This window comes from Lynx rufus, unplaced genomic scaffold (assembly GCF_022079265.1).
Source record: "Lynx rufus isolate CCGP_SWC_20201006 ecotype Redwood Valley unplaced genomic scaffold, mLynRuf1.p SCAF_9, whole genome shotgun sequence".
NCBI classification, from domain to species: Eukaryota; Metazoa; Chordata; class Mammalia; order Carnivora; family Felidae; genus Lynx; species Lynx rufus.
Window position 1 is genome coordinate 75783907 of NW_025814897.1, and position 17845 is coordinate 75801751.

The 17845-nt window shown below is 49.7% G+C and overlaps 1 protein-coding gene across 3 annotated transcripts in view; it reads left to right on the top strand.

Moving 5' to 3' along the window:
• NAV2 (neuron navigator 2) overlaps window positions 1-17845 on the top strand; it is a 399317-nt gene that overhangs the window by 325345 nt on the left and 56127 nt on the right. For all 3 annotated transcript variants that reach the window (XM_047071097.1, XM_047071099.1, XM_047071098.1), the window contains 7 exons: window positions 6172-6463; window positions 7211-7913; window positions 10571-11038; window positions 11706-11771; window positions 13155-13199; window positions 15645-15805; window positions 17628-17816. In XM_047071097.1, coding sequence (XP_046927053.1) covers window positions 6172-6463; window positions 7211-7913; window positions 10571-11038; window positions 11706-11771; window positions 13155-13199; window positions 15645-15805; window positions 17628-17816 — 1924 coding nt within the window. The remainder of the gene's footprint in view (window positions 1-6171; window positions 6464-7210; window positions 7914-10570; window positions 11039-11705; window positions 11772-13154; window positions 13200-15644; window positions 15806-17627; window positions 17817-17845) is intronic.

A 17845-nucleotide genomic window follows, 5' to 3' on the forward strand; every position in this document is an offset into this window, starting at 1 on the left:
CTAAATCACCTGAGATTTAAATCACTGCCTAAGAAGCATCACTGATCAGTGATTAGACACAAGTTAGAAACACCCAGCCAGCCTGTGTCCCTGCCGCCTACCCCTTGCCAACTGTCACAGTATCTACCTGTTTTCCTTTCCTCATGGACGCTTTTTTTTTTCTGAGACTCTTTCTAATTTCAGGGTAACAATAACAACCAAGCTTTTAGACTCTCCCTAGATACTGAGGTGGGGAACCAAGAGAGGAGAGAGAGGGAGAGACAGATAGAGAGGGACGGCCGGGGGTGGAGAAAGAGAGGGAAAGGGGGGAGGGAGGGAGAGATGAGCAAATCATTAGGTTTCTCTTTTGTTTACTTTTGAGGTAGGATGAGTCTTGCTTTTAAGATGACGTTGAACCAACAAAACCCTGTGTTGGAAGAATCTCCTTGTCCTTTGTTTCCCTCCCGCAAAGCCAAAATTGGCATCTGTTTCCCACGTTGATACAGAGTAAGCCTCTGGGATCTGCAAATGATTTCCTATTTGATATACTCAGGTCTGGTTAATGCCAGGACCTCCTCCTCTTTGACCATCTTTGGCTTTGATCTAGAAAATGTCACCTCAAAAAAGGTTCAAATATTACACAAACATGTCTTTTGATCAGGCTTAGAAAGTTAATTTCAAGGGATGCAAGGGGTTATATTCGTCGTTTTCTTTTCTTTGCTATAAAACTACCTGAGTTTAAGATATTTAAAGAAAAATTAAGCAGGTAGGTCTTGGAATAAAATAAAGGCAGACTTGCACCCATGGTTACTAGGATTCCTGCAGAGGTGGTTTCCCTGGCATCTCTTTGTTCCTGTCCAGGGAGCATCTCCAAATATTTGAATCAGCGTAAATTGCAGCCTCCCCCACTCCTCCCCTCTTACCACTCTGAGGAAAGCTAAGGGCCATTACTCCTCTCTGAGCAGCATCAGGCAACGGGAAGATGCGCACTGCCATCATTCCCCAGGGCTCGTTCAGGTTTCTGTCGCAGACTGGTTTCCCCCGATCGAACGGGGAGCACACAGTGTCCCAGGCAAGGCACGGAGAGGCGGGGAGCAGCAGCGGGTCAGTGCGTCCTGCGGGAAAGCAGGCTGAGGACAGGTTGCCCGGCCGGGTTTTCGAATTTGGAAAGCCCCTGAGGAACAGCTAAAAGGAAATACATCCAAGGAACGGGAAGGTTGTTCGGAAGCCTAAGGAGCAGCCTTGTTAGCGGAGAGGATAACAGAGGAGCCGTCCCTGGGAGGTGAAAGTCCCCTTTGTCTCTGAGTGACTGTTCTCCTCGAGGATGTTGAGGGGCACTGAGGGTGCCCTCCGTGGGACGCGTATGCCCAGGTGTCCAGCACTGGGCCTGCGGTCACTGCTGCGCGGCTGGGCAGAGGATCTCCCTGCTTGAGGTTTGACAGCCTCTTGGTAGACGTTCCCCATTTGCACTGGTGAGTCTGGTTGAGCAGCCAAACCAATTCCGGTGTCAGGGAGGAGGAGAAGACTCTGAAGTCAGGGTTGAGCTCCTGCGTCTGTGGCATCCTTGGATAAGCTGATCAGACTCTTCAAGCCTCTGCCTCCTGGTCCATAGCATCACGGTAATTAGACTTGTCTTGAAGGATGAGCGTGGTGGTGGCATGGAAATACTCATCTCAACATGCTCTCTCGGTGTCTAATTCTTGGTAGGTACTCAAGTTTCTTCTTCCTTTTTCTTCTTTCTTTCCTTTCTTCCTTCCTCTGGGTTACCTGTCCCTCTGCCTCCCTCCTCCATTCATGTCAGTAACCAAAATTTGACTGTGTTCTTAATATATTTTGCAATTCATCTTCTGTTGTGCCGCGTTTTATTTTTAGGATGGTGTGTTGGTGGCAGATGGCTTTAACAAAGACACACGCATCTCTCCCCCACGTAATTGTCTATCCATTCACGCCCTTGGTCATTCAGTGTTTCCTCTCGGTCTGTGGAAGGTTTCATTCCAGGTGCCAAGGTCCAAAGAGGCCTATGGCACACCGCCTTACATTTTCACTTCCTGTGAAGTTTTTAGTAAAATATGCAAGGCGGGGGAGATAATTCCGTGTGAGTTTAGTTTTTGCTACTCCAGGAAATAAAGTTCTGAATTCTGTGGCAGGGATTCCTGTCCTGTGTGGCCTCAAATGAGCCTGGAGCTCTCTGGATGTTCTCTGGATGTTAGACTGGATTCAGGGATAGGGTTTGGCGAGGAGGAGGGGCGCCCCTTCTGCTCACCTGCTAGGTGCTGCTGTTTGTGACTTTAGGCGGATTACTTTCCTTCTTCACCCCTGTACTTTCCTGGTCTGTGAAATGTGATAATAGTACAAGGTCAGAGGATTAGATGAACTAATAACGTATGCAGAGGGACACGGTGCCTACCTGGCAAGAGAAGTGGCCAGGGATAATGCTGACGTTGCTGATGTTTTCTGTAATTATGATAGTTGAAGCTCTCAGTTTCTTGATCTGCAGGGTATGTAGGCCTGAAGAGGGCAGGGTCCTGGCTTCTAGAGGCTTGTGGCCCCAAAGCCAGGAAGACGAGTACCCTGTTCACCCTAATGTAACACAGAAACGGGAGAAATGCTAAAGAAGGACAACCAAGTGCTAGGGATTTTCAGAGGTGGGAGAGTTGCTGACAAAAGAGCCACTGTTTGAGTTCCTCCACACTTAGCTCATCAGGTCTCTAAGACTCCCGTCTGTCCTATCTCCATTTTATACACAGGTCAGAGCCCCAGAGGAGGTAAGCCATGCTCTCAGGGTCACACACAACAAAGGACTGGCAGCACCCAGTATGTGAGCTCACGCCATGCCCGTGTTCTCCCCCCCACATCGGGCCATGTGGCCCCCACCTCGCTTCTCAGGCCCACCTGGCTTCCACCCTCTCACTTTCCCCCCTGTGATCCCGGAGCGACCTGGGCCCTCAGGGGTGAGCCCTCCAGAATTTCGGGCCTCCTCCCCACCTATGTATGGTTGTTTCCCCGCCTTCCCTCTGGGATGTTGAAGGAGTGAGTGGACTTCCAGGTAGGGGCAGTAGGGAAATCTTCTCAAAATTAGGCGCCATTTGAAATGAGAACAACTGATGAGGGCATTGAGAGCCAAGAGAAGGGAGCGGCTCTTTGTACGTCCCCCTGCAGCTGGCTTGCCGCCCTTTGCTTCTCAGCTCTGGGAACAGAGACACTGGGCCTTCTTCGTTGTATCCCTAGTGGTGCCCACATATGAGCCAAGAGAGTGTCCCAAGACAGATGCCCGCTATGCAGAGTAGAGCTGGGAAGGCTACCCGCCCTGGACCGAGTTGGGGCTGTGATGGTTGGACGATTGTTCTTTCTAGAGGGGGATTCACACCACAGTCCTGGGTCAAGACCACGCACGCGCTCTCTGCCTCTGGTTACGTCAGCGTTCTGGGGGGTCGCACCCAAGGCTAGGCTGGAGCTGCCCCACAGCTGGAGTTGGGGAACAGCCAACCAGCCAGTATGGAAGGAGAATCTACTCGGTGTAGGTATTGTGTTAGGTGTTACTAGGCATGCGGAAATGTCTCATGTTCTCGGACCTCTTTTCCGGGAAGGCCGTGTGGCATAGTGGTTAAGAGATGGGCTCTGCGTTTCAGATTCCCTAGAATCCTCGTGTCTCCGCTTTTTCACTGTGTGGTCTTGGGCAATTTTCTTTTCTACTCTGTGCCTCAGTTTTCTTATGTAAAATTGAGAACATGAACTGTAACTTCCTCAGAGATTTTTTTTTTTTTTTTAGCCCAGTGCCCAGTGCATAGTAAGTACTTAATAAATGTTAGTTGTTACTGCTACTGCTTTTGGCATTGCTACAATTTGATTAGGGAAAATAAGGTATGAGAACATGAAAACAATAATACAGTAACCCAGACTGTGGTATGTGCTACATTCTCGGTACTTCCTAGAGTGCATTAGAATGGGTCCGGGGGCATCTGGGTGGCTCAGTCGGTTGGGCGTCCGACTTCGGCTCAGGTCATGATCTCGCAGTCCATGGGTTCGAGCCCCGCATCGGGCTCTGTGCTGACAGCTCGGAGCCTGGAGCCTCCTTCGGATTCTGTGTCTCCCTTTCTCTCTGCTCCTCCCCTGCTCATGCCTGTCTCTCTCTGTCTCTAAGAGATAAATAAATGTTTAAAAAAAAAAAAAAAAAGAATGGGTCAGAATGTACTTGAACGTAAACTCCAGGAAATCAAGGACTTGGACTTGTTCTTATTCATTGTAGTATTCCTAGTCCCTGTAAGTTTGCCTGGCATCTAGTGGCACCCGGTAAATATTTGTGGATTGAATCCTTCCAGAGCCAGTCTCTTTCCTGCCTCAGGGCCTTTGCATGTACTCTTTCCTCTGCCTGGCATCCTCCTCCCTAAACTCTTCTCAGTAAGTTTCTTGTCACTCTTGAGGGCACTTCTTCCAAAAGGCCTAACCTGACTGCCATCCCCCACCCTCATCATCATCGTCTAAATTACGTCAACGTACTTCACTCTCATACTCCGTGTCCTTTTTCATGTAAGATTCTTCATAATTTACGACAACTCATTTATTTGTATTTATCCAACCTTTACCTCTTTCACTGGATTGCAAATGCCAGAAGGGCTAGAGATTAGTCTTACCCACAGATCCTCAGACCGTCCATGGTGCCTGGCAAACAGCAGACAACTGAGGATATTCTGGTTGAATTAACAAACTGAAGCGTTGACAGGAAGGAACACGGGCTGTGGTAGTTGGGACTAGGACCGGGAGTGGGTAGCTTTGGTCTCCGCTCGTCTGTAAAACTGAGGGGTGCTGTCCTTACCTTCCTTGACCAGAGAGTGGTCAGGATCAGAGATCATTCTGTTGAAGTGTGCAGTAGCTTGAAAAGCTTGTGTTCCTTGGTTCCCTGGTTGATCTCCTGCTCTGTGTTCGGATGTGGGAACACCCTGTCTTGTGTCCCTCGCCACAGGTGAATGGGGAGCTTCCCACAGTCAGGGAGTGAGTGTCCTGTCCCCCTCCTATTTCTGGTGCCTAGTACCCAGAAGGAACTCAGTATGTGTTTGAGGATGGCGAAACAAGCGAAGCCACACACAGGGTGGCTGTGATGGATGAGAGGAATTTATAAGGGGTGCGGGGTTGGCGGGGGGGCTACGGTGCTGACAGGCGATTTAACTGGGCTGCTTGTCAGTAGTTAGCTTTGTCTCATTCGGCAGTGTGTCTGCAGAGGAAGGCACGGGTACTACTCTGGGAGGAAAGGCATTAGGCCAGATTCTTACCAGGTAATCATTCTCATTTCCTACCCTGCTGGCATTGCCCACCGTTGGTATTTGAGTATAGCACACACAGGACGTGTAACTCAGGGTGGCCACCTTAAAGTGTTGCTAACTCCCATCCCCATTCTCTGCACTGTTTCTCCCCCCTGGCATCCCCCCCAACTGGCCCCAGCCCCCTAGGGAGGCCCCCAAAGCATTCTGGTTAGCTTTGCGCTTTTTCACCGCGGTGAATCATTAACATCACACTTCTGTCCCCTCCTGGGTTCCATGGCCAGCAGGTCAGGGCTCTTCCAAAGAAAGCTGGCTAATTATATCCCTTGTCTGAACAAAATCCCACAAGAGGAGCAAAGCGGTGGCATATAAATGGAGCCGGGTGGGAGCGGGCACCTCTGACTAGCACGGGCAGGGGGGTGGGGGGGAGTGGCTTTTGAGGATTTGTTTCCTCCCAGCCCCTCTCTCTCCCTGATCCGTGTGGAACTTGCAGCCACCCTCGCTTGCTCGGGCTGTGTGTTAGACTGTGGTGCTGTGCTGTATTCAAAGACTGCTGCCAGTGGAGTGATAGGAAGACGGCAGAACAAAGGGAAACAGGCCAGGAGGCTGGATGCTGGATGAAGATTGGTCTCCAGAGTTAGAAGCCAGGTGGCAGAGAGTTGGCTGAATTCTCCCCACGTCTCCATCTGCTCATGGTTCTCCGTGGGGCTCTGGCCCCCTTAATCCCCCTCCTACTCTCCCTCCGTACTCCCTTCTTGGACATAGTTACATCCTCTACTTTCCTTGAACCAAAACAGGCTTTCTAGCGAGATAACCAGACTGCAGAGGCCCAAACATTTTCAAGTATTTACCTCTCATCGTATTGGCATTTTTACTCTGGGCTGAGGGGCTCCTGGCCTGGCATTTGGGAAGGACTGATTCAGAGTCTCATCCACAGACCGACGCTGAGAAGCACTCACAGGTGGAGAGGGGTTCCCTGTGGTCAGGCGATGATGTCAAGAAGTCAGACGGAGGGTCAGACAGCGGCATAAAGATGGAGCCAGGGTCTAAGTGGAGGCGGAATCCCTCGGACGTGTCTGACGAGTCTGACAAAAGCACGTCGGGCAAGAAGAATTCTGTCATCTCCCAGACGGGCTCGTGGCGACGAGGCATGACGGCTCAGGTGGGCATCACCATGCCCAGGACGAAGGCGGCTGCCCCGGCCGGCACGCTCAAGACCCCAGGCACTGGTGAGTAAGAGGTTGTGCCGTCTCACCTCTGCACTTGTCGGTCTGAAAACCAAAACCGCAGTTTCTCTAGCGAGAACTTGACCTTGTTTGTAAGTCCCCATAAATGCTCAGGTATTTCTTCTTAGAGTTTAGACTCTGCTATTAACCAGCTTTCAGAAAGTTTCACATCTCTACCTTTTTCTAAGCGGAAATACGTAAGTGTGCAAGCCTCAAGCTCCAAAGGTGGTCCTGCTGCTGAGACTTGTTGATTTGGTTTCACCATGTGCTAGGGAAGAGCCAACATGCCCCAGTGCAGGCTTTTCAAGGGCACGTGTTGACGAGCTGTCTCCATGTCGAGTTAATGTTGTCCGTGATTTAGGGATGTGTGTAAACAAAGCTGGTGTTTTTGCAGGAAGGCAGAGGGTGCTGTTAGGGGCAGCATCTTAATGGACAGAGAAGGAGAGGTCAGGAAAGGGCAGGATCTCTTTCCCAGACGTATCAGTGATTGGCTGGCTTTGCTTTGTTCTGGGTAAATTTAGACCGCTTTTGCAAAGGAACGAAACCATTGACATCTCCGAGAAGGCTCACGGTGACAGTGGTAGGCTCGATTATCTTTATAAAAAGCTCTTTCCTTTGCCTCCCAAGGCTACTGCTTTCCCCAAGGAAAAAGTGAACCAGTTCTTTGGAGGGGGGGAGGGTTTTTAACAAAAGGAGTCGTACAAGCTGGCTTCTCGGTTTGCAAGCTAACCCTGCTGCTCTCTCTCTTAGGAAAGACAGACGATGCAAAGGTGTCTGAGAAAGGAAGGCTGTCTCCCAAAGCCTCCCAGGTGAAGCGGTCCCCATCCGACGCAGGCCGCAGCAGTGGTGATGAGTCCAAGAAGTCCCTCTCGGGCAGCTCCAGGACGCCCACTGCCAATGCCAACAGCTTTGGGTTCAAGAAGCAGAGCGGCTCGGCCGCTGGTCTGGCCATGATCACAGCCAGTGGTGCTACCGTCACCAGCAGGTCGGCCACGCTAGGCAAGATCCCAAAGTCGTCTGCGCTCGTCGGTCGGTCTACCGGCCGGAAGACGAGCATGGATGGGGCTCAGAATCAGGACGATGGGTATCTGGCTCTCAGCTCCCGGACGAACTTGCAGTACCGGAGTTTGCCCAGGCCCAGTAAGTCCGCCAGCCGGAACGGGGCTGGGAACAGGTCTAGCACCAGCAGCATAGATTCCAACATCAGCAGCAAGTCCGCAGGCCTGCCTGTGCCCAAGCTGAGGGAGCCTTCCAAAACGGCCCTGGGCAGTTCTCTGCCGGGTCTGGTCAACCAGACGGATAAGGAGAAAGGCATCTCGTCCGACAACGAGAGTGTGGCTTCCTGTAACTCTGTGAAAGTGAACCCAGCATCCCAGCCTATGTCCAGTGCGGCTCAGGCTGCGCTCCAGCCAGGGGCCAAGTACCCCGATGTGGCCTCTCCCACGCTCCGCAGGTAAGGGGGTGGACGGCACTGAGCAGAACTGGAGTACATGGAATGGCCTCCTGAATGAATAATTTTTTTGTGCCTTGGTGAAAAGAGCTTCTGTTTTTCTCCACTTCTGTTTGGTCGGATCCTGCCAGCGGTTTTGCAGTCAGCTGGTTATTTATATTTTCCCATATTGGGATGAAAAACCTGAGTCAGCATCCTGGGTTTGAATCCTGGGTCCACCTTAAGTAGCCACCATGTATCCTTTCTTAACCATTTGCTTCAGTTTGCTCATCTGTAAAATGGAACACCTACCCGAGAGTGCTTGCGAAGATTAACCTGTGTAGCCATATCTGGCCCATGGGAAGTGCACAGTCAAAGCTGGCTACTGTCCGAGATGAGATCTTAATATACCCCTAGACCCGGGTGGGTACGGAGGGGAAGGCAGAGGGCTTTTTTACCCCCTTGTCTTACTAGTTCTCTGGGTGAGATTCTTCATCATTATGCCAGACTGTGATCTCAGCCAGATCCTTCTCTCAAATAGCCTGGTATATCCCCCACCTACTTTTTTTCATACTGCATGCTTAATTCCAAATTTGTCTCTGAAATTTGAGCTTCCTTTAAAAAAAAGAAAGAAAGAAAAAAAAACTTTTAAAGCAGAAGTGTTTCTGAAAAAGAGAAATTAATTTCTTATTACCTCAAAAAGACATTCTCCCTAATTTCCACACCGAATGGAAATTCTCGTGTGAAAATACTATTATTTTTTAAACAGGTCCTTTTAAATTTAGACAAATTCTATTTGTTTATATTGCCTCGTTATAATGGCTACTGGACCGTCCTCAAACTGCAGCCTCATAGGGCAGAACTCATCTTCCCTGGAAATGTCTTATCACAGGAAAGAGTAGAAGTCCCAAGAATAAAAAATTAAGTCGCGAAAAATAAAAACTATGTGCACATGTATGTATTTGGGGGCGAATAGGAATGTTTGAAAAGACTTCAGAAGAAGCCTGCCATGTGAAAGGTATAATGAAGCAGTTCACTGGTCTTTGTCTGGACTTGATTATTAGAATTTCAGTAATGATTAATTTTTCAGGGGAAGGTCCTCTTGAGCTGCTCTTTGTTGTTTTAGCAGATTGCCTTGTAAATGAAAGTTTTCTCTGTTTCTTGCCTCAAGTATTATATGTAATATTCACTCTCTGGTATTATAGATTTCCTTTGGTAACTACAAAGGTATTTTACTAGACCCTTAGGCTACTGTAATAGAATACTGGAAAATGCATGCAGATTCTTAGGCTCTAGATCGACTAACTTTCAGCCAATGCCTGTTAATTACATTTTTCCTAAATCATTAAGAAGTGTTCTCAATTCTCTCTTTGTGCATTAGTATGGAGAGGAGAAATCTTAGATGAAGCGATAAGCTCTGAATCTTCAAATGATTTGAAGGACTAGCAGACAAAAAGTTGGGCTTCCTCTCTGTAGTGGAGAATTAGGGGCAATGAGTAAAAGGGAAAAAGGTAGATCAGATTTCAGTTTTCTAGTGGTTGGGAAGTGCTTGACAATGGAGGGTGTTACCCTTTGAAGTCGTGAGGTTCCTGTTACTGGAAGTATGTAAGCATTCTAAAGCCAAGATTCCTTGAGCAAGAGGCTATTTCATTCTCTGATTGTCATCAGGCAAAAGTGTTTTCTAATCTGTCACCAGATACCCAAGTGAGCATTGATTATGTGTGTGGATGTTTGTTTTTACAATAACTGGGATGTCTAAGGACTCTTCTGGAGAGAACAGAGATCGGGATCATACCATTGAGTAGCTGGCTGAAAGGCAACCTGCCCGTCGTAACACGTAGTAGTTTCATCCCTTTGCAGAGATGCACATTCCGCAAGGATTTCGGTGGACGGAATTATTTGTGTTACTAGAGCACATACCCGCCCTTTGACTTGAAGACAGTTCTTCCACTCTTACTGGAGAGCCCTGTTGCCAAAGGGAGAGACATACGTGCCGTTTCCTGTTTTTGGACAGCACGTTTTTGGTCACGGGCGGGGGGATGACTTGGAATGACATTTCTGTCACAAAGACCCAATGTGTCTGGTCTAACATCTTGTGACCCCAGCAAGATCTCTCTCTAGATCCCTGGGTAGGACTAGCCACCCAGCTTTCAGACCGGGTGTTCACGTGAGCGTAAATCTCTGAAGGCCCCGTCCAGACCTAGACTCGTGTTCTTGACTGTTCATGTTGTCCTTAGACGCCAAAGCACCCGAGTCCCTTGGAACAGAGCTGTCATAAACTGAGCACCTGCTTTGTCCCTGGGGTCTCGGATACAAAGATGATTTTGGTAGCTCTCTTCCCTCTAGATGTTTCCTGGGCCAGGCAGTTTCCCAGCTACTCCGTTTATGGAAATAGAGGGAAGTAAGATCCGGGGCCACCATGGCTAGGCCTATTAGAAATTATTCTGCATTGCCCTTGGGGTCTCGGCTGCAGCTTAGCACTTGAAGCTGGAGCCTTGTGATGGCCAGTGTCCAGGCCCGCTGCGTGGCGGCCTTTCCCAACGGAGCACCGTTTCAGTGGCGATGACCGTGCCCCTCCCCAGGATTCCCACCGCTCCCGTACCTGTGCCCCACCCTCCTTTAACTGCTCGCGCCCCTTGGTGCTGGGTGTCCGACCCGCACAACCCTTTGTCTCTTCACAGACTCTTTGGTGGGAAGCCGACCAAGCAAGTGCCCATTGCCACAGCTGAAACCATGAAAAACTCGGTGGTGATCTCCAATCCTCACGCCCCCTCCACCCAGCAAGGTAACTTAGAGTCCCCCTCAGGCAGCGGCGCCCTGAGCAGCGGGAGCAGCAGCCCTCTCTACAGTAAGAACGTGGATAGCAACCAGTCTCCTCTAGCCTCCAGCCCCAGCTCAGGCCACTCGGGCCCCTCCAACAGCCTCACCTGGGGCACCAATGCCAGCAGCTCCTCGGCGGTCAGCAAGGACGGCCCGGGCTTCCAGTCCGTCAGCAGCCTCCACACCAGCTGCGAGTCCATTGACGTCTCCCTGGGCAGCGGAGGGGGCCTGAGTCACAATTCGTCCACGGGCCTCATCGCCCCCTCTAAAGACGACTCCCTGACCCCCTTCGTCAGAACCAACAGTGTAAAGACCACACTGTCGGAAAGGTGAGTGCCATGCACCTGTGTCTCTCAGAAGGACACCCTTCCAGCAGTCCACGAGTTAAGTTAGGAGTCCCGAGCGTCCATTCCCCTTTGCCTGGAAGGCTGCGCTCTTTCTAACCGCTGCTGTCTTTCCATGGGGAAGCCCGTTTGGGATGGAAATAAGCTCGGCTCTGCTTCCCGTCATCTTTTCCCGCGTGATTATCCTCCGTGCTTGGAGGTGCTGGAAGTCTCTTGGGGGCAGGTTTCACGCTTCCGTTTGAAACGGCATTCCGCCTTTGAGGTCCTTCCTTTTTATTCTGTTCGCTCATCAGCTGCTTGTTTGCACCCCCACCTCCCCCCGTGATTGTGCAGGCAGAGTAGGTGGCCGGCTGGCCGTGGCGTGGGTGGCAGGAAACTCGAGGCGGCTGGGTGGATTCGGTGGTCATCACGGCAGACACCCTCCTACCGAAGGGTTGCCAGCCCGAGCGGCAAGGCATTAAGAGGCTAAAAGCATCCTCAGCGCTCTGGGTTCTGCTGCAGTGTGGTGTGTGTTAGTCTCTCCACATAGGCAAGAACGCCGGGAACAGCACTGGGAATGAGAAGAATGTTCTAATCGTTGTGTGTGACCACACCTCCCCTTTCTTCCCATCTAACGTTCCTTCTCTTATTTTCCACCTGCCTGGACTTCTAGCCCTCTCTCTTCCCCTGCCGCTAGCCCTAAGTTCTGCAGAAGTACTCTGCCCAGGAAACAGGACAGGTAATGACATTGTAGGCCGGGGACCGCACCGAGCCTCCGGGTCCCTCTGCCCGTCTGTGTCGAGCCAGACGTCTTGTGTGAGGCTGTTGGCCTGAGGCTTCCGCTTGTGTTCGTGGCTCTGGTGCACTCTGTGACCCCAGACATGCCAGTGAGGGTCTGTTCCGCTGTCCGCTAAAGCCCCGGAGGCAGTGGGGTCGGGCTGGCCCCTCTCCCTACCCAGCTTGGGACCTTGGGACCGGGACGGCAGAAGCTCTCACCTGCATCTCAGCCTTCCCGTGGCATGTTCCTGCTTCCCGGCTTCCCACCCTCTCTCCCTCATCTCTCCCCTCTCCCTCCCAGCCCAGAACCGATCTACCACCCACCGTGCGTGCCACTCGACCCTCACCTTTGTCTCCCCCACCCCTACTCCCCACACGGCTGGCCCTTTTCCCTGGAAAAGTCCTTTGCTGCCCTTTGGCTGTTGCGTCTTGCAGGCTGTTGTGTTCTGTGTGCCCGTTTCCCGTAATGACAACGAAAAAGAATCCGTGGAGTGTTGAGGCTTTACAAACTAAGCGGCTTGTGTGCCCCCAGCTGCCCTGTGGGTGGACCTCAGAGATGGATACGGACCTTCAATTTGTGGGGGAGCCACAGCTTGGCCAAGCATAATAACCAGATGTTGTTTTATGCTAGGGAAAAAAAAAAAAATAACGAAAACCCTCTTTACCCCGTCAACGGCAAAAACTTTGCTTTTCGTTGGACTCACAGACCAAGCTTTTACACCCTTGTTCTTTGGAAATGCAAATGCCTTGACTTTATCAGCCAGCAAGTTGTAACCTGCCCCAGCTCGGCCGGGGGGGCTCAGCTCCCAGATACGCCAAGCTAAGAGGGACCTGGAATTCACTCTGTTACAGATGAATTCCAAATATGCAGACCGCTGGCCTCTTGAAAGCCTCCAGCAAGTCCCTTCTCTCGCTTGGAATCATTGTCAGTGGCATCTAAGGCTGGGCCAGGGTTAGGGGTGCAGGGAAGCTGGCATCTCTCTCTCCCCGAGAAGCAGTGGTGGTAGGACAAAGGTGGGTGACTGGGCAGCAGGAGGTGTGGGCTCTGCTTCGACGTGGGGTGGCCCCTGAGTTGTGCTGTGAGCCTGTGGAAAAGGAGGAGGGGTCGGAGTTGAGTGGATGCCTCGGGCCTCCTGGTGACTTGGGGGAAGGTACGGACTAGGGTCAGCCAGCCCCAGGATTAGGCTTCTCTTGTTTCCTGTGGATGTGTTGCATGTGCAGCTGGATAAGGGAAAACTCCCTGGTGACGTGAGTCTCTTGCTCCGTATCTTCGGCCCCTCCTCACCTTGCCTGCTTTTCCCTGCGCTTCTCTGAAGTTCTCATTTTTGTTTTAACTCTCCTACAGTGACCCGCACCTTGATAGGAACACTTTGCCTAAAAAAGGACTCAGGTATCTGTGTTTCCTCCTTGCATCCATGCCATCCGGTGTGGCTTTGGGGCTTGGCTGTGTGACTCTCATGGCTGGCGGGGGTTCGGGCTGGGCTGGGGTCCCTGCTTTGGCCACCGCAGCGGGGCCTTCTGAACGATGGCTCCCCTGGCACCTCTCATTCCCCTCTCTCCATTTGTTGGCTTTTTTTTTTTTTTTTTTTTTTTTTTTTTTTGCTTGAGCAGAGGCTGTGCTTTTTCAGGCTTCCTGTGGTAAAAAACCATCTCACGAAGGACATCCCTGGGCAAGCCCAGAGAGCAGTTACTGCTACTTCTGGGGCCAGTGGGTTTAATCAATGAGCTCTTCACCACGATCATTCTGTTCACGGCTGTCTTCCAAAAGAAAGGACATGACTTACAGCATGTTGGTTTGTTAGCCAGGACAAGGGCAGAGGAGATAACGATTTCCCTCGAATTTGAAAATACTTAACTTTTCGGCCCACAGAAGATTGCCAAAGACAGAGCCTTTGCGCTTCCTAAATGTTCTGATCAAAAGGTGTGTCAGTTTTCAGTGCCCAACAAGAAAACATGGCTGTGATTGGCTTTGGTGTAAAGAAAGAAAAGACTGCCAGGAAGGAATGTCCTTCCATTCTTTCTAAGTCATGGCTCACTTTTGGGTGGGTGTCCTGGTTAAACAAGATGCTGTAAGTTCCCCATTGCTCACACCATCTCCTTCACTGTGCCGACCAGCGGGACCCCAGTTCTAACGCCCGTCCCGTGGTCTTATGGTCGCAGCTGTCACTTCTCCTGCTCCTTAAACATCTTGTTCTCTGTAGCATTTGCTGCACCCTGCACTAAGCATTAAGTGCTTTCGCAAAAAAAATGGAACTTGGAATGAAATGTTTCATTGCTGTCATGTATGTCTGTAGTTAATAACCTGCCGCTCTTAAGGCCGAGAGCTTTTTGAACAGTAATGCGAGGTAGGTATCAATGCTGCCTTTCAGTAGGAGCTCAAGGAAAGCCAATTCTGAGAATCTTAAGAATAAAAGTATTGAAAATTTCCCAAAGGACGTCCTGTGGGAGGAAGTTCAGCACCGTGGCCATAGAGAGGGGGGAGTTGGCAAGGCCTTTTGTGCTTAGCAGTTTTCTTCATGCCTATGAGGGCTGCTTGTGAGTGCTTCCATGATGGCCACTCTTCATAGGAGTCTGACACTGATGCCCCACTGTTGCCCTAAGAGGAAGCAAACCCCTCTAAATATGAATATTTTGAAATGATATATGTGTATATATGTTTCTGCAGCAGATCTAATCTATCAAAGTGATGCAGCTCTGGGTTTTTTTTAATTATTTTAAAAATTTTCAGAATAGGGCTACGTGCTAGGCTATCTTCATGCAGTCGATGTGACCTAGAAAGTTGAATGTCCGTCAACCATAGCCAAAACATTAAGGGAGAAACTTTTTTTTTGTCCCCTCCCACTCTGCCTCCCCCTCCTAGCTCCCTCCCTCCCCACACATTCATGTCCGATGCCAAAACACCAACAACTCTTTTTCTTGAGTCAAGTGAAACCCCTCTGTTGACCTAATCAGTAGTGACCCCACGGTAATCTGTATATAAGTCCAAAGGCACACTGGTCACTGTGCATTTCAGAAATTTGAGATGCTGCCCGCGGGCATAATGCGAACAGCAGGGATTTTGGAATCAGACATACGATGGATTGGAATCTCAGCACGTGATTCGAGGCAGGCCCTCCCCTTCAATGAATATAAAATGGGAATGACAGCATCTGCCTTGCCGGCTGGGTTGGAGGCATTGGCAAGATAATGTCTGTGAAGGCCCCCAGCACATCAGAGGCTTTCAGTAGGCCATGACCAGATACATTTCCTAATAAAGGAGGAGGTGGGCCCGTGACTTCCGTGGAACCCAGTGATTTGGGGTTCCTTTTATGGAGACTTCTCTGATAATCGATTGCAGCAAAGACTGTAAGCATTGGTGTCCTCATGCCTTCCATTACGTGTCTGGTTTCTGATACACGGGGATTCATGGCTACTTGCTTGCGCTCTAGAATGCAGATGCCATGAGCTATCTAATTAAAACGTCCTCGAAGCTCTGACAGCAGCTCATTTTGTTCCTTCAGTCCTGTCAAGGTGGGGGCTTTGAAATGACACTATCATGAATCAACATGCTGCAGATACGCCCAGTGACGGCTCCTTTGAGCATTTACCGGTCTTGCTTTCTTGATGTGTTCCCTCCAAACTGAAAGGAATTACAGTTTTCCCCAAAGGCAGCCAAGTAGCAAAAAAGGTTTGGAGAAACTTCATAAGTTTCAGGATGTGGAGTGATGTGGGTTTTTCTTTTTAACATCATCTTTGGATCTGTATTTCTTTTTTGTATGTTTATAATCAGCTCCACAGTGTTCATTTTCATAAGCGCTGTTCATAGTTAATCCCAGCCTAATTTCGGTCTGTCCAGGTATACTCCCACCTCCCAGCTTCGCACACAAGAAGACGCAAAAGAATGGTTACGGTCCCACTCTGCAGGAGGCCTACAGGACACCGCTGCCAGTTCCCCTTTTTCCTCTGGCTCCAGTGTAACTTCTCCCTCCGGAACAAGATTCAACTTTTCCCAGCTTGGTGAGTAGCCTCTGATCATTAGCTGCGTTGATCAGTTCCAGGGGGCAGAGGTTACTCTTCTGTTGTGAAAGAGGCATGTGGTCACATCTTTCTCCGTGTCTGATCAGCCCTCAGCAATGTGGTTGGATTATAGGAGATTGGTGGCAAAAGAAAGAGGAAAAAAATAGAAGAGATTTTGGTACTCTAGTCAGTAATTCATTTACGTGTTTGATGTAAGTAGGGTAGTAGCAAAGAGCAAATCGTTCCGTTTTTGAGAAGAATGTATTCCATTTCTAAGACCTCTGAAGATGTAAGTTTCTATCTGAAGAAATAGTAGCATACCCCATGTTTGGTCATCTGTATTGCTCTGTTAAGCTGGAAAATAAAGATCAGGTTTTGAGTGAACAACTATTCTTGGAAATGCCTACCACTGACATAATGCTTTGACTGGCACAGTGGGGAGAGGAAAAGAATTTGTAACACAGTCCCTGATGACATGTTAATGGATTCTTTTTTAGAGGAACAAACACACCCACACAGACTCATAAATAGGGTAAAAGAGAACAACCCAAAGCTTTATATGAAACCATGTAATAAAAACGGAATATGATCAGGTAGCAAGTATTAGAAAAAGAGAAGATCAGTCCTGGCTAGAATCACTGGGAAGGGCGGCACCTGGGTGGCTCAGTTGGTTAAGCGTCCAACTCTTGCTTTCGGTTCAGGTTATGATCTCGTGGTTCACGGGATCAAGCCCTGTGTCAGGCTCTGCGATGACAGCATGGAGTCTGCTTCGGATTTTCTCTCTTCCCCCTCTCTCTCTGCCCCTCCCCCACCCAAAATAAATCAGTAAACATTCCTTAAAAAATGATTGGAAGGATGGGAGCTCACTCTTCAAAGACTGATGGGGGGGAATCATCTTGCTCAATCTCATCTCACTCTTCAGAAGGCAGCCTTTTCTGAATATTGTGAATAATAAACACGGAATCTTTTTTTAATATTTATTTATTTTGGGGAGAACAAACGTGGGGGAGGGGCAGAAAGAGAGGGGGACAGAGGATCCAAAGCAGGCTCTGTGTTGACGGGCTGACAGCAGCGAGTCCTGTGTGGAGCTTGAACTCCCGAAATGCGAGATCATGACCTGAGCCAAAGTCAGATGCTCACCTGACTGAGCCACCCGGGTGCCCCAAAACACAGAATCTTTAAAGGACAGGTATGGCTTGTAATCAAGTGAGGCTTGACTTTTCATTTTTAATTAACTGTGAATGGATACTTTGGAAATACTGTACTGTACTGAAATGGAAAGGACTTTAATTGTAAAAGCTCGTTTGAGCCAAGCCACCTTGTGTACCCCTTCGCACTGAAGCTCTTTTAGGCACCCTTACCAAGTGGGCCCCATTGGAGGCAGTGAGACCTGTGTTCATATTGTTCCTTCCCGGAGTAACTCTTTGAGGCAAGAGTTTCTTGTCATGCACAAATGCTTCCCGTCTGATCAAAAGCCTGGTTGGACTATTTTGGGCTTTGGCTTTAGAGGGAGTTGTTCCAGATGAGCCCAGGGAGTAATTAGCTCATGCCTGGAAGGTGACACCAGCTTGTCCGAACGTGCCAAATTGGAAAGCTGAAGCCCAGAGCCTTGCTTTGGAACTGACCCACCTTTCCTCCCTTATTTTTAGCTCTCAGTTTGTTATTCAAATGCTGGTGTGACTACCTTCTAGAAAACAGACAAGGGAGGGAAGTTGGCATGGACAGATGTGGCTGATACCAATCAGTCCCCTCGCCGTCCCCATCCAGGATTTGCACAGAGACGTGAACTTCCAACCTTTCAGTTCCTTTCCTTTTATTCCAGCAAGTCCCACCACTGTTACCCAGATGAGCTTGTCCAACCCAACCATGCTGAGGACCCACAGCCTCTCCAATGCCGATGGGCAGTATGACCCGTACACTGACAGCCGATTCCGGAATAGCTCCATGTCCCTGGATGAGAAGAGCAGAACCATGAGCCGCTCGGGTTCATTCCGGGATGGGTTTGAAGAAGGTAAGCAAGGAGGTTTACCATCTGAGGTT